General features: G+C 41.5%; 1 protein-coding gene across 1 annotated transcript; it reads right to left on the bottom strand.

Moving 5' to 3' along the window:
* Window positions 1–27: 27 nt before the first annotated feature.
* Window positions 28–3,711, bottom strand: LOC133473161 (zinc finger protein 501-like). The gene is made up of 2 exons (XM_061764754.1): window positions 3,311–3,711; window positions 28–1,782 (listed from the first exon to the last, which is right to left on the bottom strand). Exons 1-2 carry the CDS (start codon window positions 3,498–3,500, stop codon window positions 545–547), a joined length of 1,428 nt encoding a protein of 475 aa, XP_061620738.1. The 5' UTR covers window positions 3,501–3,711; the 3' UTR covers window positions 28–544.
* Between the last annotated feature and the right edge of the window lie 21,207 nt (window positions 3,712–24,918).

The raw sequence follows: 24,918 nt of genomic DNA, 5'->3' as shown, positions 1-24,918 counted from the left end.
AAAATAATTATACTGCGACCATCAAGGTGTGCTTGAACTGCTGCTTTTCCGTTCTCTCTTTGGAATAACAGGAGACATTTTTATTTATACACAATCACATTAGAGGCATGACATTTTCAGTCCATTCACTGACTCGTCATCCAATCAATACAAACATAATTAACCACACCTGGATTTGATTATGCTTCACACTCATTACAATTGAGAGCACATATGTCAACAGTGAGAAATATGAGGGGGCCCTTGGAAAAAATGCCAGCGGCATGGCAGTGCCGTCCCAAGCGGTTCTTGTTCTAATAAAATCACTGCATGAGGCATTATTCCATTAGTTCTCCAAGTACTTCTATACTGCAGTATACAGTTCGGTTGAATTCCTTATTGATGAAATTATAGAAAAACTGAAATGTGCTTTTCAATTGGTGTCAGTTTTTAATGGACACACATTCTCCCATCACCTGTTTTTAAAAATCAAAACTTTTGGGCTCTGTAGTGTGTGTATGTAATGGTTTTGATTGAGACCTCTGGTACTTTGTAATTAAACACACTAAATACCCTCACCTTGGTGTTTTTTCATGTGTTGAAAGAGTCCTGAATGACAACTAAAACTGGTGTTGCATATTGAGCAGGAAAAGGGTTTTTCTCCTGTGTGTGTCCTTGTGTGTGTTATCAAATGCCCTTTTGTAGAGAATCTTTGACTGCAGACCGAGCAGGTGAAAGGTTTCTCTCCTGTGTGCGTTCTCCTGTGAATAATCAATCCCGAATTATCACCAAAACATTTGTTGCAGACTGAGCAAGAAAATGGTTTTTCCCCAGTGTGTGTTCTTGTGTGTCTTATTAAATTTCCCTTCTGAGTGAATGTTTTACCACAAACTGAGCAGATGAATGGCTTATCTCCAGTGTGTGTTCTTGTGTGTGATATCAAATGTCCTTTTATCGAGAATCTTTTACCACAGATTGAACAGGTAAATGGCTTCTCCCCAGTGTGAGTTCTCGTATGCCTCTTCAAAGTCTCCTTTTGAGAGAAATTCTCACCACAGACTGAACAGGTAAAAGGCTTCTCACCTGTGTGTGTTCTCAAGTGTTTAACCAGTGCTGGACGAGCACGAAAACATGTGTTACAGAATGAGCAGGAATATGGTTTTTCGCCAGTGTGTGTTCTTGTATGTGTTATAAAATTTCCTTTTACGGAGAACCCTTTACCACAAACTGAGCAGCAGAATGGTTTCTCCCCTGTGTGGATCCTAAAGTGTCTGATTAAAGTATCCTTCAGTTTGAAACTTTTATTACATACTGAGCACCTGAATGGTTTTTCTCCAGAGTGAACCATCAAGTGTCTTTTTAGTGTTGACTTGTTGCCAAAGGTTTTTTCACACTGAGAACACGTCAAGTGCCTGCTGTCAGTGTGACATGTCATATCACCTTGAGAGTATTCCTCATCGGTGTCAGTAGAGTGGGATGCTTTGTCGTCACTATCTGATAGTGGAGCTAAGAGGCTGTCTGCTTGTGATCCTCTACAGTGGTCTCCATCACCTTTGGCTGTCATGTGTTGACTTGAGCTGCTGGTCCGAGGCCCCGCCCCTCTGTTCTCATTGCTCTGACCTTTGTCTTCATCATCTTCACTCTTCACAATGACACGAACCATTGGAAGGTCCAACCCTTGACGCTGCTTTCCCTCCTGACCTTTCCACGTTTCCTCCTCTTTCACGTGTGGGGGCTCGGGCTCCTCCTGCTCTACCCTGGAGCTCCACTCCTGTTGGTTGGGGGGAAGATCTTCACTGACATCTGCAGGACAGAAGGCGGCAAACAAGTCAAGCTTTGCTCATTGAAGTCACATTTTACGACAGTGGCTCAAAATATGAATCATGTTTTTTATTTATTTAAAAGTGGTTTAAGTGTGTATGTGTACATGGATATTCAATTGAGCCACATTTATTACTATTGTGTATCCATTTACTGAACATGTGAAACAAGCCAAATGCAAATATTCACCAAATAGCGAAACATCAGGCAGTGACAACAGGAACGTAAATCATTATAAATCCATTCCATTCATTTTCTGTAGCGCTTCTCATCAGGGTCCTCGACGACCAAGAATCTATCCCAGCTGACTTTGGCTATTGGAGTGGTCGCCAGGTAATCGTAGGCCATTTAGACACAGAAACATTCACATTCACACATATGGACAATTTAGATTCTTCACTTGACTGAAGGAGCATGTTCCTGGAGTATGGGAGAAAGGCAGAGTACTCGTGGAGTACCCACACAAGCAAGGACAGAACATGAAAACATCTCACAGGAGCCCATATTTGAACCGGGGACCTGTTCACTGCAAGGCAGACGTGCTAACCACTAAAACACCATACAAGCAGCAAGTTTTCTAAAAGATAGAAACATCTTAAAAAATATCAAACATCATCGCTACATGCGTCTGCTACTATGAGGTAGTAACTGAAAATGTAGAGCAGTCTTGATAGAGGAGTAATGTAGCCTAACGTGACACCCTGTACAGTAACAGTATATTAGTAACAGTACCGTATTTTCACGACCACAAGGCGCACTTAAAAGTCTTAAATTTTCTCCAAAATGGATGGGGCGCCTTATAATGCGGCGCGCCGTGCCTTATGTGTGCACTGAGTTCCATCCATCCATCCATCCATCCATTTTCTGAGCCGCTTCTCCTCACTAGGGTCGCGGGGGTGCTTGAGCCTATCCCAGCTGTCATCGGGCAGGAGGCGGGGTACACCCTGGACTGGTTGCCAGCCAATTGCAGGGCACATACAAACAAACAACCATTCGCACTCACAGTCACACCTAGGAGCAATTTAGAGTCACCAATTAATGCATGTTTAAATGAAGTAAATTCAAAGGACTGTTTTTTTTCAGTGCATGTGCTGGAGTCACGAAGCGATTGTGAGGGCAATAGGCGGCATAAATGATCGCCTTGATCAATTAATAGGTGTTCTCACAAATAACAGTGGTTCATTAAACACAAAATAACATTTTGTTATATTTTGGTTAACAAAATAATTCTCAGTCCTTCCCTCAATTGCATTGTTGAAATCAAATATTGCCGGGCATGAATTGTTCATTAGCGCTAATTATTCATGTGTGTCTGGTGTGCAGATTTATGAGAACACTTTCCCAGCATCACCTCTAAGTTTCGCCAAAGCACCAAAAGCTGCAGAAACGTGCGTTACGCCAGCCATGCAGTTGGCGTGAGGGACCGCACATTTCCACGGTCATGTCACTCTTGATACATCTGAACTTTACCGTGAATAAGAACGGACGCCACGTTTTTGTGCGTGCGCACCTTTTGTACACGAGGCCCCTGCTCTGTTGAAAGCGTCCAGTAGTTGAAGTTGTCTCGCGTTCTCCTCTTTTGTCCGACAAAGTTCCTCCTCGTATTCTGCTATCGTTCTTTCAAACACTACGAATATTTCGTCAACGGCCGCATTCAGTCGCTGATTCAGCAACGCTCTCAGCATTTCGACTTTGCACATTTTCACGCGATAATCACAACACTTTACACTCACACTCGATCTCTGCCGACGGGTCAACCTGCTCCGAGAGCTGACATGAAGTTTTAGTAAATAATCTTTACTCCGTTATAAGTTATAAATGTATACAGAAAAAAAACCCGCAGAAAATGGGCCAAAACAAGGACTTCTTTACACCGTCTTTCTCGCTTTTTCCTCTTGACACATTTTCCATTTCCGGCAGAAAAGACACAGATACACAGTCTACAGCATTACCGCCGCCCTCAGGTGTGGTTGTGTCATTACACTCTCTATCTTGTCATAATGTCTACCTGACTTTCAAGTACTGTTTTTTTTAAAAAGAAATTCCCACAGAAAGTAATGGAAATATGAATAGTCTGTTTCAAGGTCAACCTGTCAACAGCCTTACCTCTTTATTTAACTGTACAGGCATTGTTTAGGTAACTTAAAAACAAACAGACTGCATAACGACACACAAAAAAATGTAAACGACTCACCTTTGAAGAGACCTGACAGACACTTAATGGAGAAAGAAGAGGAAGATGTTTGCAAAGGGATATTTTCTCCCAGTGATACGTACAGTAGAGAACAAGCCCTGCTGCAAAAAGCAAAAAGAAAAAAAAGCACAACTGAGGCCCACCATACATTTTATTTTAACTTAATAGTTTGAACTGTAACTATAAAACTATGATCAACTCATCTAACATCATCACCCTTAAAAATAAATGGCTTACAGATAGTTAAATTGCAAAAAAAAAAAAAAAAAAAGAATTGGAAAAGCACGTACATGCACATACAGCAAACACTCTCCTTAGTCCGTAACTTCCACTAAACAACTCAGGTTAATCTCTCCTTGACTTTTAACGTGTACTACTTTCCTATTAGCGAGTGCTTTGGTGGCATCTTGTGGCATCTTAGGGAGTTTCAGAAAGACCAGAAAAAAAAACGCAAATAGTTGAGGATTTCGCAAATAGCTGGGAACAGGTTACAGAGGGGAAAAAAGTCAAATAGGTTCCTCAGGATGCAAATAAATAATTAATTAGTTTATTCTTGTACACAATAGATATATGTACATAGTAAAGAAGAAATATAATTATGAATTATTACTTTCAAAATCATGCTCCATTGCTAGAATTTTCTTTATTTTTAAAATTCTAGTAGACTAAGCACACTTTGTACATTCTAGCAGGTGACATATTCAGTATTTGTCTCACTTTCAGGACATGGAGGATGTCACGGGCTTCCCCCATTTTGCAGAACTTTAATCGAGAATACTTCATTGTGCTAATTTCCTTAAATTCCTCAGAGTAACAGGGACACTGCAGCATGATTTGCTTTGCTCTTTCCAGGACTCCACAGTTTCTTTGGGATGATTCTACAACAAAAGGTTCATAAATCATCTGTAGGTCCTGCAAGATAATCTCAAGTGGCACACCAGCTTTAAAATAAATACATAAATAATTACGTCAATACTTCAATAAATAAATACAAACTAAACACATCCTGAGTCTTAAGCCAGGCTGAAAGAATAAAAATGGATTTTAAGATGTGTTTTAAAAGTGGACAATGAGGTAATGTGCAGAGGAAGGTCATTCCACAACGCAGGACCAGAAATGGAAAAGACTCCATCCCCCTCTGAGGTTCAGCCGAGACCTCGGTCCCTCAAGAAGCAGCTGATCACCTTACCATAGGCAACGGGCAAGGGCTTAGGGATGCAGTAGCTCAGCGAGGTAAGGTGGGGCAAGAACATTTAGATATTTAAAAACAAAGAAAAGAATCTTAAAATGTATGTATTCTAAACTGCACAGGCAGCCACTGGAGGGAGACCAGGACCAGAGTTATCCGGTTCCTCTTATGTACTGCAGTTAGGAGGTGAGCAGCAGCTTTTTGAGCCAACTGGAGACGTTTAAGGGAGAACTGGCTGACTCCAAAATAAAGTGCATTACAGTAATCAGCCAAGATAACCATGGATTACAACCTCAGTCACTGAAAGATGAGTCCAGGTGAGCTTCTGATATAACTAATATATGAACATTATTGGATTCAACCAGAATACATCACTCACGCACCTTGTTCCTCAGACTACATCCATTTAAAAGTGCAAACAATAGACCTTTCTTTGGGGAATTCACTGTGTGTGACAATCACATCATGACTTCATAGCGGAGTCATTGTGTGTGTCAAACCCAACCCGAGAGGACGGAGCAGGAGTCATCTAATCACCACACTGACTGCCATTTTTCTCATTCACAGATTTGGGGGTGGAGCAAGAGACAGTGGGTTGACGGTTGAGTGCAAGGGTGATGACGCCATCACCTGTGAAGTTGCGGTTGACTCTCGTCGTTCCGTTGGAGGATGAACAATAAGTTTGTCATACCTGTAATAGGCAATGTTCCCCTTTTGCCGTCCCTCCTTCAACTTGGGTAGTTGCTCCTCCTCTGTCTCATCAAGTCCGAGAAGTCCTCATTGATGTAGATCCCGGGGCCCCTCGTTTTATACTTCTTTTCTCTCTCGCCGCTTTGAGGATCCCGTCTGTCTCTGAAATTTAGGAATTTAACAACAACCGGTTGACTCCTCTCTTTCCCGTTGTGTTTCCTTCCTGTCCGACGGGCTCTCTCGATGGCGATGGATTTAGCATGCTCAGGGTTTAACTTCAATACATTGATGAACGCCTTGCGGACTTTGGCCCAGGTCTCATTATCTACCTCCTCGATGCCCTCAGAAACAAGGTTATGCCTCCTGGATTGGTTCTCTGGGTAGTTTGCCTTACTTTAGAGCAAACTACAGTAGTCCATCACAGAGCACCTTCACGTTTTTCTCCAGATCATAATTGTAGTTGTTTATTTATTTTTTTTTTGGGGGGGGGGGGGGGGGGGGGGGCATACTGGTTTTGATATCACCCACCTTTCCCTGTGTGACCTGGATACTGTAGGTCCTCCTGTCCTTTAAAGACTAGATGTTCCTCCTTGTCATGGTGTCAAGACCCTCATTAGTGGCTTTCATTATCATTTGCATGAGGTTGTTGCCATGGTCAGTTATGTTCTTTAATAACTCAGTGTAATGCAATTTCTGCTGCGCCAACAACTGCGTAACGAGCTTTGTGACTGCATTAATGTCAAGAAGAGTTCCTGTTGGACAATTTCTGGGTGACAGCTGAAGCTGAAGCTGAAGCTGCCAACATACAAGTATTGCTTATAAATCTTTCTTTTCATGGCACTTTTTCTGTAAGTAAAGAAAGTAACTTTTCACATGAGAACTGTGAATACTCACTAACACTGTTGTTCCGCCTTAAAACCACATGGGGGAGGCAGTGTTTCATCGACTATCATGAAAAGTAGTGTACCTGTACTCTCACACCAAACTGTACACAGCAGGTGCTTTTATCCACGTTGAAGTAATGTTAACGAACCAAAGATAAAACTAAGAGGTTGCTTTAAAAACAAAATGACCTTCAAGTACTGTACTGTATTGGTTTTGAATTGAAAATGATTTGACGCTACTTTCTCATTTGGAGAAAGTGGTCTCAATTGCCTTAGCTGGTTAAACAAAGGAAATTAATTAATTATATGCAAGTGGTTCAATATCATGTGGTATTCCACAGCTTCAGTGAATTCAATATTTCACTTTTTACATGCACCTCACAATACACGGGGTCCTCTTCTTTAAGGACCTAAAATATGTGTGGAAAAAAATGCCATAGGCAGCCACAAAGTATCCAATTTATAAAGCTTGCATCAAGAGTTAAAATGTCAGCACTTGTATCAGGTTTGCAGTTTTCCTCTCAAAGTCTGACATTACACTCTCAGTCCCTGGAAATTGTGTTAATTTATTCAACCGTGTTTAGAGGAAGCAGTTTTAAAATGGAATGTGCTGACATCATCTCGCTCTTCTGCTTAATCCAAAATTACATCTACGTTGGAATCCAGCTATGAAAATATGGAGGTGATCTTAAATCACACACGTTGGTGAATAAACATCATGGTGAGCATACAATCGTTGTGTGAACACACCTGTATGCGTCTGTGGTAGACATTTACTGCATGTGTTTGCAGATCTCTCAAACCTCCTTGTGCCCTTTGCCCCTGCAAAAACTGCCTTTTTAAAAACAAACTGGGAATAAAGGTCTGAACCACTCTTTGTTTTTGTTTTTTTTAAACCTGTACTCGTTACTTTCCAGAGACCATGCATCTCATCTATCAATCAAATATCTATCTTCTTATTTTGTCTTATCTCAGAGCAGGAGAAAAGACAACATAAGAAGACTCAAAAGGGCTGGCTTGACTGTACAGAAATTCCAAAAGACTTTGGCCGTGAGGTCCCTCAGGGCAGCAAGAGGCACTTGAAAACAATAACTCCCAAACTACTCCGGTGCTACATCGGCACATTAAACTCCTGCACAGGTCCCTGTTTCTTGAACTTTATGAGCAGGGCCTGCTTGCACTCGGACTGCAAAATAGCCTTGTGTGGATGCATATCCTTCATCCAGTCCAGTGGATCTACACTGGAAATCCAAGAAAGTGCCAAATTACTACGAGTCACTTTCGTCAAACCATGCATACAATCCAGTGCCATAACTTTGAGCCTCAATGATCCAAATAGCTTGACTTTCACCCTAAGCACTATTTTCCGAAGCTTTCTAGCACCCACGCCCTGTTTTCTGTCTGGTTTCCTCTGAAAGGCTTTGGGTCTCCCTATGCAAGCAGTTGGGCACTGCTTCTATAATGAGAAGGCAAGGCAAGGCAGGAGTGCAGGGGGATATCAGAAAAGGTATTTATTTACAAGAAAAGGCAAATAAAGGTACAGAGTAGTGGTCGAAAAGTGGACAGGTGAGCGGCATGGCGGCTCTGGCCGCCCAACCTGTACTTGAGCCAAGAGCAGCTTCGGGGTCAGTAATAGAGCTGGCAATGAAGCCTGGGGCATCCACAGACCTAGGAATGAGTCCTTGAGCAGCTGCTGAGCCGGACCTGGGCCCTCGACGTGGGGCTGCACCGGCATGATCAACCTATCGCTGTGACAGTTCAGGGACACCAGAGACAAGGGCGGCAGAGTGTGTAGGCACTGGAGAAGGTGAGCTAGGTTGACCGGGTGAACAGACTTGCACCACAGGAGGTGATAGGCATGGAACAAGGTCGGAAAATGACAGCCACAATCAGAAATAATCAGTTTCAGTCAATTTACTTAAAATCCCGAACACCAACAAGAACACAGACAACCACACGATCTTTCATTGGAACACACTCCTTCCATGTGGCGACACTCAGATCAGTAGCAGGGTTGAGTCTTTTGATTTTCCATGTTGAGGTCTGAGATTTTCTTCTATTGTGAAGTAGGTAAAATAGAGTGATGTATTCTGGTTGAATCCAAATTATGCAGACACTGCCTCCTTATCTGTAGATTAATATCTGAGTGAAACATAAAATCTCTTCCGCTGTAGTTTTAGGCACATTGTTCGACAGCTTACACTGGTTCAACTGTAAATACTGTAGGTGCTGGGGCTCAGGTTTGGACTGGGACTTGGGCACAGAACACACAACTCACCTGCAGTGTTCACAGCATCGGTTTCGGCAGAGGCAGCCTCAGTCTCATATGTAGATTGAGACTCAGCCACCGTGTTAGGTGCATTTCAGCATCAGCATCTCATTTGACTTCAGCCACTGTTCTACTCTTTAGAATAGAGGTGACACTGACTGTTGTTAGGAGTGGTTAACATCTTTCTCAACTTCTTGGAAACCAATAAGTAATGGTCAGAAATGGTAATCGTCATTGTCATCATCACTAATATTACTGAACCTTCTGGAACCTTTGGCATTTTGTTGTAACCGTCGATCTCGCGTGGCAGCCCTACTGCATGTCGAGCTTGCCGAGACTTGTGTCTGTCAGACCCAGATCAAGTTCTTCCATCAAAGGCTGGGTGAGTCTTGGGGTAACAGAAGCATTGTATGCAACCAGAGAGTCTCGTTCATACACGCTGTACTCCTTTTCATTTTTGTAGCTGTACTCTGTCATTAGTTACTATTTCACACCACATTCTCTGCTGTATGTTGCAGGTGGGGATTTCCTCAGCGCTGTATATTCTTGAGCTCTTAGTAGAGGCGAACACAAGGTGTGTATTTTCACTGCCGCTCCCCCCCCCCCCCCATACAGATTAATCCTACTCCCTCCCAATAGATTTTTTTTGGGACAAAATCTTACAGAATCCCGTGAAAACCATGGTTTCAAAACAATGCACGACTGCAAACTGCCAGAGGGCTCAGCAGAACGACGAAATAAAGTGCAAAGCCTTTTCAACGGACTCAGGTTGCAATCGGTCGCTTTTGTACAAAGCCGAGAGAGAGCCACGATAGCATCCCTGTGTGCTGGGGTGCCCTCAGGGGGTGGCTATGAATTTGTTGGCCACCCCACTGGCCAGTCAGTCACATAGATCATAGAGCCAGTTATATAAAATGGCGGAAAAGTTCCCCCCACACAAGAACACTTCGCAAAGTGGAACGACTTGCAAAAGGATGTTGCAGGAAAGCTACTGGAAAACCTGGGAAAGCAGAATTTATGTCTGCTGTTGTTGACAAATCAGCAGATTGTAAAGACATGGCCCATCTGAAGTGTAATTCTAAAATGCAGGTAATTTCTTTTTTTGTCCTATTTTTTAAAATTATTTTAAAAGAGACTCCCAGAAATCTGTGTGGTGTTTCAGACTCAGAATTCTAATATGTAGGGTGGTTCTTGTAACATTAAACATTTATATAGTCTTGTTTTGGGTGTGCACAGGGGTAAATTACATTTTAAAAGGATTGTAAATCTAGTTCTTTAATCTATCTACTATAATAGCATAATTATCCAACATCAAAATTGTGTTTAGTGAAAATGCTGAGTGGCTAGTAACTCTGGGAAACCACTAGACACAGTGGCTGGCGAGCAAAAAAGTTAAACTCAAGCTCTGCTCCAAAGTAACACTTTGACCACCCCACAGGTCACATTACCATGTGGGAATGGATCTTCCAGTGAGAGGGAGAGGAATATGGAATATGGATAAAGGAAGATCTATGGAAAAGGAAATTGTTACAGAAAAATTCACAGAAAATAAAAATAAAAATCAGTTAACACTGAAATGCATATGGCACATCCTTTTACATCGACGGTCCTTTCTGACACAGACACACAGACACACAAACACACACACAGACACAGACACACACACACACACACACAAACACGCACGTAAAGTGTCATCGTGTTGAGCTTGATCTTCGTCATATCAAAGGCTACACAGTATCACACACATACACATTTGCCCTTGAGCCACATCTTCCATTGTGTAGCGTTATGGACCGACAGTCTCAATAGCACCTGTAAATGATTCTATGCAGTACAAAGATGAGGTATGAACTTCAAAAGGTGAGGGGGGGAGAAGAGGAGGCAGCTCTTTGACATAGTGTTGCTTTAAGATCATGTGACCTGTAGTCAAATGGGACAAACGTGTGCCTCAATGTGACAAAACCACGCACTTGAGGACACGCCAATGAAAAGTTTGAGAGAGATGGCAACAAAAGGGTGAGGCTAAAGGCCATCACTGTTCATCAGGAATCAAATGTAATGAAATAACAATGTGTTTTATTTAAAATTAATTACCAGTGTTGATCGAGAAACATTTTAATTAGTTCTGACACCATTAACAAACGCAATGGTTTCAAATGGTACGTACATCCCTGTTCAAATGTCGGGTTTTAGTTGCTGTAAAAATGCCACAAAGATAAATTATTTAAAACAATAATTTTAAATCATTTTAGAACTGTTATAAAGCATGTAATTGTGTGGTAATTGGTTTAGGGGGAACAACTAAAATAAGTTGGTCGTGTCACATCAGCGTAAGGGGATGTGGCTGTGTTAATAATTAATCTTTCACGTTCAACTCCATGTTGAAACATAGTTAGTACATAGTATTTCCTCTCACATGAGTAACATGCAGTGTACATGTGTGTACATAAAGGAGGTGTTTGATTGCTGCCCCCTCAGGCCTTCTCCTTCAAGCGCCCTCTTCTTCTTTTGATGTTACCTCTTTCTTTTGGCTTTTTCCCCGCCAATTTTTTCTTTCACTGCCACATGCGCTGCTCAGTGTCCTATTAATCTTTTATACTATACACTCCTTTATGCGATATAAAGGATCATCAATCAATGTCAACTTGGGCCTCAGAATACGTTGATATACAAGGACCAAGGTGCAGCACATAGTCATTCTTTTAAGGTGCGCTGTCAGACATTGGATATTCTTTCAGCGGTATTGTACAACACGTATAATCATGAGAGAGATTTCTTGTGAATTGTCAGCTGTATGCATCTTTCCATCTATGTGGACTGTATAATTTTGCTTTCAGCAGTAATTTTGCAAATGCATTGCAAAAAAGTGTTTAGACAGTTTCATCCCCATTTAGTCTAAATTCCTTTAATCATGGTTGTGTTATATTTGTCCTCTAATAATTACACAGCAATTATGTTAATACTAGACCAGGCAATTATGATGCATGATGGGTTTCTTCAAATAAAATCTCTGTAAACTGAAACGCAATTGTGTGCGTGCGCGTGTGTGTGTGTGTGTGTGTGTTTGAGACAGGAGGGAATAGAGCCACATTAATGACAACCTGCACTCTTAAGTAAAGTGCTGCAGAGTATTTATAGAATCAGCTGGGCTTCTGAGGGCCTGCATATGAGGAAAGTTAAAAAAAACACCTTAAAGCACACACACACGCGCACGCATGCACACACACACACACACACACACACACACACACACAGCTTAGTTACACATGCCGTGGTCACAACACAGAGACGGGATGCCTTCCTGCATGGTGGAATTAAGGAGAAGTTCCCAGCGGAAGCTTCAGTGGATGCAGTGGCGAAGGCCGGAATCCTCCAACGAGGTGCAAATGTTCACAGGAGACAGCGTCCAATAGCCCAGGCCACGGAAGAGCACGCCTGAAGAGGGCAGCCCCACGACCGAAGCTAGGGTCCGAAAAGAAATGAAAACTACATAATGAAATGACGATGATATAACATCACTAAACACAATGATAGTAAGACAAACTGGGCTCCGGGGTACAAATGTTGAATTTTAGTATGTGATATTTTTTTTATGTTCCCTAAGGTTTGTTGAGCTAAGGCACAACAAACCTTAGGGAACATATGAATACATTTGAATAGAATCTCAAGGCACATCATCAAACAAAAATGTCATAAAAAGTGGATACACAGGTTAATTATTTACCTTATGCCATCTAATGGAATAGTATTTAGTTGTTCTGCCTATACTTAACAAAGAAACACTTTTTATAACAAGAAAATATTTTTTGGGAAATTACAGTAAGTGAAATTCACTAATTTCCTGTGGCACACCTGATGGTCTCTCACAGCACACGAATGTGCAATGGACCACTAGTTGGGAATCATTAATGCATTAATAATAATGTTTAAGTTTTAACATTTACCAATACAGGAACAAACATGTAAAAAAAATTCTCAATGAGATTCCCAAGCTAAGAACTATACTCTTATCTATTGATTGTTATTTAACCGTGTGATAGTAATACAGAATATATTCATGCGGTCACTATAAATCAGATGGGTGTTTGACCAGTGAATGACTCCAACCAGCAAAATTCAGTAAAGCTACATTTATGTTTAAAGAGCTCCCACAGCAGCTTGAGATGCATACTGTATACACTACATTAGCTACACTGAGGCATCTGTCTACATTATAGACAGAGGAGTGACATATTTTGGGAGGCAGTGTCTTGCATTTGAAATATTTTGACCCTTGACCCCCTCCAGTTCTACTAAGCGAACACTTCCTAAATATATTTGGCCTGCACAACACATAGACATTCATCCTGCAGTAAAGTGTAGCATCACAGCACAGTGTTTGACAGCTGACATTTCAGTTCAAGATTTTGATGTTTCATTATGCCTTTTTCATGTGCAACAATAGGAGCAGTCAGCTGTCAAATATGTCAATACCCAATTTGAGTTTTCAACATTAACACTACAGTAGATCAATAACAAATTGGCCCTGTTTGAGTTGTAGCTAGTTGCTATAGATACAGTAAAACGCCCCCTAATTAGAGTGTTTATACTGTGGGTGGATTTCTGCAAAACACACATGGAAATTACTACCTAGAAATGTATAATTTTGTGGTTTTTATATTTTTACGGCTCAGTTTCATTTATTTCCCACTCAGGTGCTCTCCCAGTGGTTTATAACAATATGTATGAGTGTATGATACAGTACATACTGTTATTTATTAGTTACACTTGTAGTTCCAGAAGTAGAAAGCAGTTATCAAATTACTAAAATGTAAATTATAAAAAAAAACGTTTTTCAACAGAAACCACAACCACAGTGAGCAAATTTTTCCTTGCAGCTGGTCCCTGATAACATGAGAGTACTGGGAATAACTACTGTACAAGATGATGGCCTGCTAGTGTTGCCAAGACAACATCCTCCACATGCTACCAAGATGAAAAAACAAAGCAAACATTTTTCAACCACATTTTAGTGGAAAGCTTGTCTGACCATATTTAGGACTTCCTAAACTTAAAGGTCCCCTTCCATCAGAATTCATTTTTTTCGACTGTTTTATGCATAACATAGGTCAGATAGAGTCTATGATGTGTGTGTGTGTGTGAGTGTGCGTGAGTGCGCATGCGTGTGTGTGTTTTTGTGTGTGTACATCCCGTGTTACAACAATTGAATAGACACATTACCAGTTTACTGTACCTCTATATGCAAGTTTAAAAATCATAGGTTTGAATCTTCACGTTATTATCCAGAATGCACCATTCAAATGTCAAGGAAACACCACAGTGTATTATTTTTATTGAATGCAGGCATACTGCATATACAAAGACACAGACACGAAACACCACTGCTGTTTTGGTCTCGTCGCCTTGGCTACCTTTCACTCTTCTTGTAGCTTTTGGCGTGTCACTCAATGCAACAGGTGTTGAGCTGCAGTGGCTTGAAGATCTGGATGGTTAGCTTTGTCCAGCAAACCAACACCTGGGATCCAGACTCACGCTGCTGGATTTTCAATCACTCAGACACACACAAAGCCCCCCTGAGTTCCAGGAATAACACAAAGACGTTGGAAAGGGAGCCTGCTTTTCTCTCCTCCTCTGCCTGTCTGTATCAGATATGACCAGAGATGCTCTAACTATTCTCTTGCCTCTGTTTCACTGATCTTGACTGGAAGTTGACCTGACATGTTTTTGGGTTTTTTAAATCAAAGCACCTGGAGAAAACCCACGCAGGCATTGCGAGGACATGGAAAAGCCACACAGTCAAAATATTAGATTATAGGTCTTAATATGAAGCAGGACATTTCTCCACCACTACAAATTAAAACCACCAATTGTATTAGATTGTGTAAGTGGTCATAATATTTATTTATTTTTATTTTGTCCTGTTCGGCTGTTTAGGTCAAGCAGAAAGGAAGATCTGTATCCCTCTTATCCCAGGACAGTTTTACTGTGTCACAGTGGACTTTTTAAGCTGCCACTGTGGTTTCTTTGTATTCTGATGGATATTTATTGAAAATTACAGTCGTTCAGTCGAACAGAACAAAGTTTTTAAAGGGGAGTGACCGAATAAACAAAAAGGAGAGAGAGTCATACATACATAATATTGAGGCCTGCTAGTGTACAGTCTAATAGTCAGTGGCTGTTGTATACAGTTCTTTTAGTCCTTTACTCAGTAAACCACGTGATTGAGATCAGTTCAGTTCCACTATATCAGCTGCCCTCCACAGGAGCTCTGCCTTCAATTAGCCCAGCGAGAGCACCAAGGACTTATTTTGCACACACAAAGTCTCTGAGGTACTCACACTCTGTTATTTGTTTGTGTCAAAGAAATATATGTGGCCACCTACCTAAAACAGTGACTAACTGTAAACTGGACTGTTGACCTTATTTCAGAGGCCCATTTGAGACATAACCTCCGAGTTGCTGTTGGTTCACTTGGCCACTTCCTGTTTCCTGTGTCCGAAAATCTGTCATTGGCAGGCTACAAGGCTCCACATGGCGACATCACATTGACAAAATACTTCCTTTACTAGTTGCTGTAGATTGAGGACAGTGGTGGATGTGACTATTTGTGATTATAGGTGTTTGTGACCTCTGGTACGTCAAAATAGTTTCTAATTTATGACTTACCTTCATGAGTTGTAAGCAAAAATATTGTTTATGGTGAGGTGGTGGTGCTACAGCAGTGGCACAGGTCATCAGGACCAGAAGCTATTTTGAGGCCCCCTTAAAGTATGGAAGTCAGGAAATTGTACCTGTAGAGATGCTAGTTTGCTTTCCAAGCACTACAGAGCTAGGTGCCCAGAAGCACGACACAGAACACCAAACAGCAACATTCCTCTGTCATTTCACCATTAGTAAATGTCCACATGGGTTCTTTTTAATATGGGTGAATTTCTGATCTGTGTATGTTGCATGGTTAAGTCCAGTAACCCAGTGAAACAAATGACTCTACCCTCTTGTGTGTTTATAATGGCTCATTCCTCTTTATTGGAATCCTTAGAGTTAAGTTAAGTTAGGGCCCAGTTAAAACATTTCATCTGGATCAGATTGGTCTTGATACAATTAAATGTCAAAATGGAGTGTTTCAAACCAGGATATGTGATCCTGATCCTTGTCAAAATGGGATATGGATTTGGTAATGCAATCCTACCCGGAATCCTGATCAAATGATGTTTGTGGTTATGTATTTCAAAATTCCAAGGTGGACCTTAGGGTAGTTTTTGTCATATACTGCCCTGCAGTTCCATTATTGGAGTCGGGAGGGCGCCTTGTGTCCTCTCTCTCTCCCCCTCCCCTCTCTGTTTTCAGCACCTGTCTTCAATCAGCCTCATCACCACCGGTGTATATAAGTCTGCCTGTTCCCAGAAATCCTCACCTAAGTATTGTAGCCTCTCCTAGCGGTACCATGGCCCAGTTTATGTCAAGTAAGCTATACTGTTCCTTGTTAACTCTCGTGTCTCTGCGTTCCCAGTGCTCCCCTGTGTTCCTGACCCACGTCATTCCTGCCATCAAGCCAGCCGCCTGTTCTGTCCACTGCCTGCCACCTGTCCACGCTGTCGCCTGCCAACACATCCAGGACCACCTCCATAACCTTTCCTCAATAAACTGTTCATCATTTTACATCTGCCTCCGCCTGCTCTTGGGTCCAGCTACTCCCCACACGTGACAGATTTGATGCTAAAGATCAGGCTTATCTTTATACTACTGGAAGGGTGGATCAAGCAAGGATTTGAGGTGGATTTAGAGAGATGTTAGTACACATGATAGATTGATTTCTTACATTTTTCTTGAAAAACAAAATAGGTCAAACCTGGAACATCGGAGTACAAAATATACACTAAGCGCCATCGTAAGTGCTGCTGTACAAGCTCAATAATAAACAAAATACTTGGCCTACTTACTCAACCCATTCCCAGTTATAAAATTCCATCCATCCATTTTATGTACTGCTTATCCTCACTAGGGTTGTGGGCGTGCTGGAGCCTATCCCAGCTATCTTTGGGTGAGAAGTGGGGTACACCCTGAACTGGTCGCCGCCCAATTGCAGGGCATATAGAAAAAGACAACCGCGAGGCCGGGATTTGAACCCCGGTACTCAGAACTGTGAGGCAGATGTCCTAACCAGTCGTCCAGCGTGTCGCCTTATAAAATTTTACTCAAAATTATTTCACTGAATATTAGTATTAAGGTAACCTGTAACACCCCCATCCTAGACAGTAGGCTACGTCAGTGATTCTCAATCTGTGGTACACTGAACATCCATCCATCCATCCATTTTCTGAGCCGCTTCTCCTCACTAGGGTCGCGGGCATGCTGGAGCCTATCCCAGCTGTCATCGGGCAACCCTGAACTGGTTGCCAGCCAATCGCAGGGCACATCGAAACAAACAACCATTCGCACTCACAGTCATGCCTACGGGCAATTTAGAGTCTCCAATTAATGCATGTTTTTGGGATGTGGGAGGAAACCGGAGTGCCCGGAGAAAACCCACGCAGGCACGGGGAGAACATGCAAACTCCACACAGGCGGGGACGGGGATTGAACCCCGCACCTCAGAACTGTGAGGCTGACGCTCTAACCAGTCGGCCACCGTGCCGCCGTACACTGAACAAAAAGTACTTAATTTTTAGTTGCACGTGATTAAAATCTGGTTAACTGGTATTGTTTTCCTCTCTTTTCCTTGAAAATAATCAAATAATACATGTTAGTTTAACACATTCTAACCATGTGCAACTTGTACGTTCAATAAATTTGAATTTAATCTTAAAAATTGTTTTAAAACATTTACTTCGGTAATATTTTTATTTAACTTTTATGTGCAATACATTTTAATGAAATCATTAAGTACATTTTAGTATTTTCCTTTCAGGACAGTACTAACATTCAAACTACATGTTACAGTGGCTTACAATAATATGAAATACACATTTTCTTTTAGGAATAAAACCTCTGTCTCGTTTTTCATGAGCATTTAGGCCTACTATGTTACTGTATTTTAATGTTGGTCATTATAGTGGGAATAGGAGAAGTCAGAGAGATAGTGGGCTCTGGGCATTGAATCGATTGCAACTGGACTTTTTGGGTTGTCTTAGAAGACGTTTCTTGCAGAAGTAAAAAAAATATATATAAATTTTAAGAAAATGATAACATGTATAGATACTGTAAATGTATTTGTATGCCTTAATGATGGTAGTTATTACCGGTATATGCAAATGGAACCATCCACCATATATCTGTGAAGGTGCTCCCCTACAAGCACTATTTGTCCCTAATAGCTTATTCCCACATTGCTGCCCTTCCCATAATGTATGTCGCCTCGAGTCCCTGTCACACTCATCTGTCTGCAAACGCCAGTTCTTCATTGTGATGTTGCAGCAGATGGAAGCCCTTTCAGGACCATCAGCTGGGGCTTTATCCCTCCTCATCCCGGTCCAAGAAGACATTAGTCATGCCTCTAGGCAACATGAACACAGGAGGGCTAATTGGAAACAGATCACACACACTGGCACTTGTGATGAAATGTACACAAACAATCATATACACAGGCTAGTGGACTTGCATGCAGGCCATTCCGCATACACACACAAACACAATATCACACACTTAATTAATCAGACCCTCACACTAACGTGCTCACACAATGTCTTGCAAACACTTGCTCTCTGTCTTTCAGAGGCCCCTCCATTCCCCAAAGGAATTACCTCAGGGTGAGGAGAAGGGGGTCAGTTTATTGTTTCTTATCAAGAGCATGGGAAATAATTGACTCAACAGACGGATAATGACAGTGAGAGACAAAGACCAATAAGGTCTTTTGCTCATGATAAAAAAAAAAAACATTGAGTGAAGTTAGGCTTGCATGAATGAATTATGGCTAAGAGCAGAGTACACACACGACTATGATCGAATTACTTTACTGTGCACTCCTTTAATCACACAATTTTATTTATGGTTAGCTCAGTGTGGCAAGAGACCTACTTGTACTTGTTTTTTTTCTCTCGCAGAATGAGCCTGGCGATTGTAGATCAGGTAAAAGGTTCACATTTGAAGGAGAACCCTATTTACAGTGATGGAATTCCAGAGTTAATCCGTATAAAAGCACAGTACTTACAATCTTTGTCAAGGTCAAAATTATGAATTGCAAACATAAGTATACAGGTGGTTTGGACTAAAATACCGTCACTAAAATGTTGGTGTAGATTATTTTATTGGTGTCAACCAAATAAATTGAGCTATTTAGTTAGATCTTTTTAATCTTAGAAAATACATTTTAAAAATGACATCCTTCCACTTTCTATACCACTTGCACTCAATAAGCCTGAGGAAGACTATTTCGTGAATGATGTACATCCTGCATGGCAGGCGGTGCAACTCTGCACTAGAGGCGGGTTAGACCGGTGTTGGTAATTTTGTAGACAAGCGCAGACCAGTAGACCTGAGAGCGCGCCACTGTGGGAGTGTTTACAGCCGACTTCAGTCGCCACCAAGCAACGCGGCTCCTCTCATTCCCATTAAATGTGATGTAACTGACAGTCTCAACGGCGACATGGCACCATTCTCTGTGCAGAAGAGGACAATGCGTGATTGCAGTGATTCGTGAGTGGCGCATTGTCACTCCTCTGGCCACGGTGTAGCAGTAGACAATGTGAGTGGGTACCTTTACTAAATACAGAATGAGCTGGTGATAAATGCTGGCAACTTAAATATGTCCATGGAGATCATTTATCTGTCTGCCTGCACCATGATCAAAGTCACCCCTCCAGACACATTTCCAAGGACACATCCTCTACTGCGCTGGAATGCCCAGCTTGTCGCAGACCGATCTGCCAAATTGGCAAAAACGCTCAGCGAGCCTTGCACTTGCACGACAATCAGGATCCACTGGCATTTGTGTCCCGCTGCAAATAGAGCCCTGGGATGTAAGAGCCAGGGTACACCCTTGACGGGTCCCCAGTGAATCGGAGGGTGGTTTTAGTTGTTTAATGTAAACACAGAGATATCATATATGGGTCACTTTAAATGTGCATGTACAGAAAATACTGTCAAACTAAATGGGAAATAGACACTTTGACTAGCCGTATATACTGTATATCCAGCCCAAGAAAGGATATATAGTATGGTTTTCCTGGACTACCGAAATAGTTGATACATCACCAAATATTAGATTTAAAAATGCCACATACTCCATCCATATTAGTCATTCATTGCATGAATAAGAAACATGACACTTTATGTCTGCCAAGGTGACTTCCACACAGTCTGCTTCCACATTGCGAGCACCTCCCTCTCTCTTGCTGTCAGAAGAGAAAGACATGGAGCTGCAGAAGTAAGTTTGTGCCAATTAACTGATGTCCTGGAGCACACCCGAGGAACATCTAATTTGTGTACACTGACATGTGCAGCTAGATACTGGCAGCAACACTGGTGGAGGCGGGTGAAGATACCTACAGTATTCTACGGATGAGTCGAGTCAGCAAAAGCGCTGAAGCAGTGTTGATGGACAGTAGCTGATTAGGGGAAGGCCGGGGCAGCTCTAGTTTGCTCGGTGCCCCAAGGCTATGTCAAGGTAGAACACCCCCGACAACCATTACTTATTTATTCATTCTTGCTGGGTGAAGTGTTGACAGCCCGGGGCACCACATAGCAGTGATGAACAGGATATTGTTGTTGAGAGCAGTTACAGGAACGAAATGCTCCACGGTCGACTGGTCCAACCCTTCATGCTGAAGATTGGCCAACAAATGACATTTGTAATGATCGACGAGGAGCTAGCGGAGGTTCATAGACTATAGTATACTGACAGTTCAACTGGAGACTTTACAGTATGACTGCATGGCTTGCCTGAAAAGTGAGCTCAACTAGATACGCTTAAATGATTTGGTCAAAAAAAATCATTAATGGAACTATCATTAATGGACATGACTATACCCCTCGTTTCTGGATGTAGTAAAGACATGGTATGCTACCCAGTGTGCCACGGTCCACATAGAAATAACTCACAAATTCGTGTCTATTTTATTTTATTAATGAGTGTCCATGGTGTTCTACAAGACGACACATGCCAACCATCTATCCTCATGTACCTCCATTTATTCAATTACACAAACATTTTAAGCACATTTTTGGTAATGGCTCGACTCAAATTAGTCTTCAAAAAGTCAGCAGTTTTACATTTTAACAAATGTGTTGTTACATTGATAAAAACATTTTGAAAATACCACTGAGTTTTGCCTATGCCACACCCACACTGCTCTCTGATGTATTTATTAACTGTTTCAGTCAACAGTCAAAGATCAGAGCGAAATAGAGAATTTTGGAGGTACAATACCTTATATGAGAACACAGAATTCATGTTTTTATAGTTTTGCCTCATTTTGACGTCAATCTTCGTAGTTCCCCTCTTACTGTGGGATTGAGAATGTGTTTGTTTCATGCAGGAAAAATTAATATGAAGGATTATTATACATGGCCTTTTTAGGGGAGATCACATATAATTATGCATTCAATCAATAAAGCCAATTATTTAAGTATGCTTGAAATTTGGAACATTCTGCCACAGTGGAAATAAATAAATAAAGGAATACTATCAGTTGAAGTTACACCATAACACATGCTTTTGTATTGAGTGAGCATATCACTAATTCAACATGAGGATATGAGTACTATACTTTTATAGCATAAGATATCTGTATATTTCTTATGCACAAACATGTGCTGTACTGTGGTGGTTTGGATATATAGAAAAACATTTATTTGATGCAACCAAATGTTTTTCATATTAATGAAAGTATATAAGCATATTTTCATGTTTTGTCTTCAACTGATTTAAATTTTTTATTTTTTTTTAAATTAATAAAAACACATTCCGGTGGCACGGTTGACAACTGGTTAGCACATCTGCCTCACACTTCTGAGGACCCGGGTTCAAATCCAGCCTCGCCTGTGTGGAGTTTGCATGTTCTCCCCGTGCCTGCCTGGTTTTCTCCCAGGTACTCCGGTTTCCTCCCACATCCCCAAAACATGCATGGTAGGTAAATTGAAGACTCTAAATTGTCCGTAGGTGTGAATGTGAGTGCGCATGGTTGTTTGTTTCTATGTGCCCTGCGATTGGCTGGCGACCAGTTCAGGATATACCGCAGTTAGCTGGGATAGGCTCCAGCATGCCTGCAACCCTGGTGAGGATAAGCGGTACAGAAAATGGATGGATGGATAAAAACACGTTCCATAATAGAGAAAAAAATTAATGTAAATTTTTACGGCAATGCTTTGGTACTATTAGATTGATAGATATTGCATAACTACAGTATGTTCCAATCTGTGTATGGACCAAAGTTGGGGACAGGATGTGGCCTTGTTGTGCTGTCAGCTGACATTTGTTTGGCTTGTCACTTTGTGGTAAAATTCATGCATCTTACTTATTATTTTGTCTTACCACAACCATAACTAAACCTTGACTGGGTTTCATATTTCCAACCGCAGAACAATCCGTGAATCTATTAGTTTATGAAACTGTCTGTTGCCCATGGTTACAACTGAACTAAGCTTTGATAGTTTTGTTCAGGGTCACACAAGTTTGACTTTGGACTGTCTCTGAGGCATATAAAACCTAATTTCCTCTAAACAGAAGAAAAAAGAAGAAAAATGAGTGAGAAACGTGGAGCAATTGCCAGACAGAGGCAAGTAAGATAGAAAAGAAGTCTCATAATGGTCATTCACTCTTATTGTCACATTATACTATACATACCCCAAAAAACTGGACAAAGGACACATACCCCCAAAAACTGGACAAAGGACACATACATAGCCTTGGGGTAAGCACAAGTATATAAACAAGGTCAAATGTTTTCGCCATAGTGATTGGCAAGCCGTGTACTGGAGAAAAATGATAATCCGATCATAAGCATTAAAACAAGACGGGTAGGTATCAATAGACTGTACTGCGAGGGCAGAGGAGGGGAAAAGCTGTGAAACAGAATATTTGTCACTGCCAAACTGCACACCTTAAAGCACTCAGTTTAAAGAGCAAACATAGAAAAGTGTCTGTTTCACTGTCTATTTGCAACACAAAGAACTGCAAACATCAGACTTTCATGAGTGAGATTAATAATATGAATGCAATATGTATTATTTTCAAATCATAAACCTCAGGTAATCATATCATACTTTACAACAAAATGTAACTGCTGTGTGCTCTAATCTCAAATTTTAATGTCCTTTATAGCTAGCTTTTGCTAAAAAAATATATAAAAAATGTAGTATACACCTATGAATACACCTAGAATTTGAAATAAATCTATAAAAAATTAAGCAATCCTCAAGTATGATGTATGACTGACTCAGAGTACAGTGCAGGAATATTAATGATTTGAGTTGATTGTCACCAAGATTTCAGGGGGTGTGAACACTTTGGAATTATACTGTACAGTATATTTTATTTTAATGCATTTTCTCTCCGATTTGTTTTTAAAGTATTTGTCTTGACTTAGGGACCACGCCAAAGTGCACCTCGCCCAAAGTGATCTCGGACAGCCTCCAGCGCAGCCGCAACCCTCATGATGATAAGTGGTATAGAAAATTAATGGATGGATGAATTTACTTTTGTCGGGGCTGCTGGGCATACTGTAGAAAATGTGTGTTCAAAGTAAAGTAAGGGCAAGTCAACTTGTTACTCCAAGGGTTTAGTGGAAAATCATTCAAAGTTTTTCAGTATATCGCTGCTGCAGGTGGCGTCCTCGCATCTCCAAAATCCATTGTTTTTCAGCAAAAAAAAAAGTATATATATATTTTTTAAGTTATTCAACCTTATATTATACATGTTGAAGTTCTCAAGCTATTAAATGGTCCAAATTCGGGCATGTGAGATTTCCATCTGACAACGATGATATTTGTTATATATAGCACAATACAATCTGTAATATTTGTAGGCAAGATGAGTTACTGTCATGATAAACATCACAATGTGTCACGATTGGTAATTGTATGAAATAGGATTGGACGCAAAAGCAGCTGGAGGCGGAGGAAGTAGATGAGAATGGTTTATTAGTTAGCAGCTCAGGGGGTAGGATATCCGAGGAGGGATGGTCGTCGATTGGAACAGGGAAGGTACAGGAAGTGGGGTCGTGGGCAGGTGGAAGAGCTTGACGGCGTGGCGGGAGCGGGCAGCGAAGCGGGGGACATGGAAGGAGTACTGGGGACGGAGGAGGACACAAGAGAATAAGTACAATTGCAATTACAATTGTAATCAATAGAACACACGAGAAGGAATCATGAGAGTCGGCCTGTGTACCACGAACGAGTGTCGACACTCTGACGCTGGATTCCTGGATCTGGCAGGCTTATATGTAGAGAGTGATGAGTGCTGATTGACAGCAGGTGCGTGAATGAGGAGGTGGTGATTGCTGGGGAGAGGGAGAGGGAAAGACGAGGCACAAAGCGCCCCCCAAGTTCCAAAAAAGGAACTGCAGAGCATAGACCATTAAAGTAATCAGTGTGCTCCTGTTCCTTAAAGAGGGGTGGTTGGAAATCATAACAAGCCATAAAAGAAGACATACCTGTGGCGGAGCTGGTGAGGGAGCTGTGGGCATATTTCACCCGCGGGTGAAAGGTGCTCCAGGAGGCGGGGGTGTGTGCAGCCACGCTGCGCAGAGCAGACTCCAGATTTTTATTTGCCCACTTTGTCTGGCCGTTAGATTGCGGATGGTAACCATAGGACAGACTGGCTGCTGTGCCCACCGCCTTACAGAACTCCTTCCAAACCTGGGAGAACTGTGGACAAGACTCTTCCGAGACGATGTTGACGGGGATGCCGTGGATCTTAAACGAGATCAGCGGTTTCAAAGGCAGAGGGTAACTT

The sequence above is a fragment of the Phyllopteryx taeniolatus genome, chromosome 2, assembly GCF_024500385.1.
Source record: "Phyllopteryx taeniolatus isolate TA_2022b chromosome 2, UOR_Ptae_1.2, whole genome shotgun sequence".
Lineage (NCBI taxonomy): Eukaryota > Metazoa > Chordata > Actinopteri > Syngnathiformes > Syngnathidae > Phyllopteryx > Phyllopteryx taeniolatus.
This window is presented reverse-complemented; position numbering and strand designations above follow the sequence as displayed.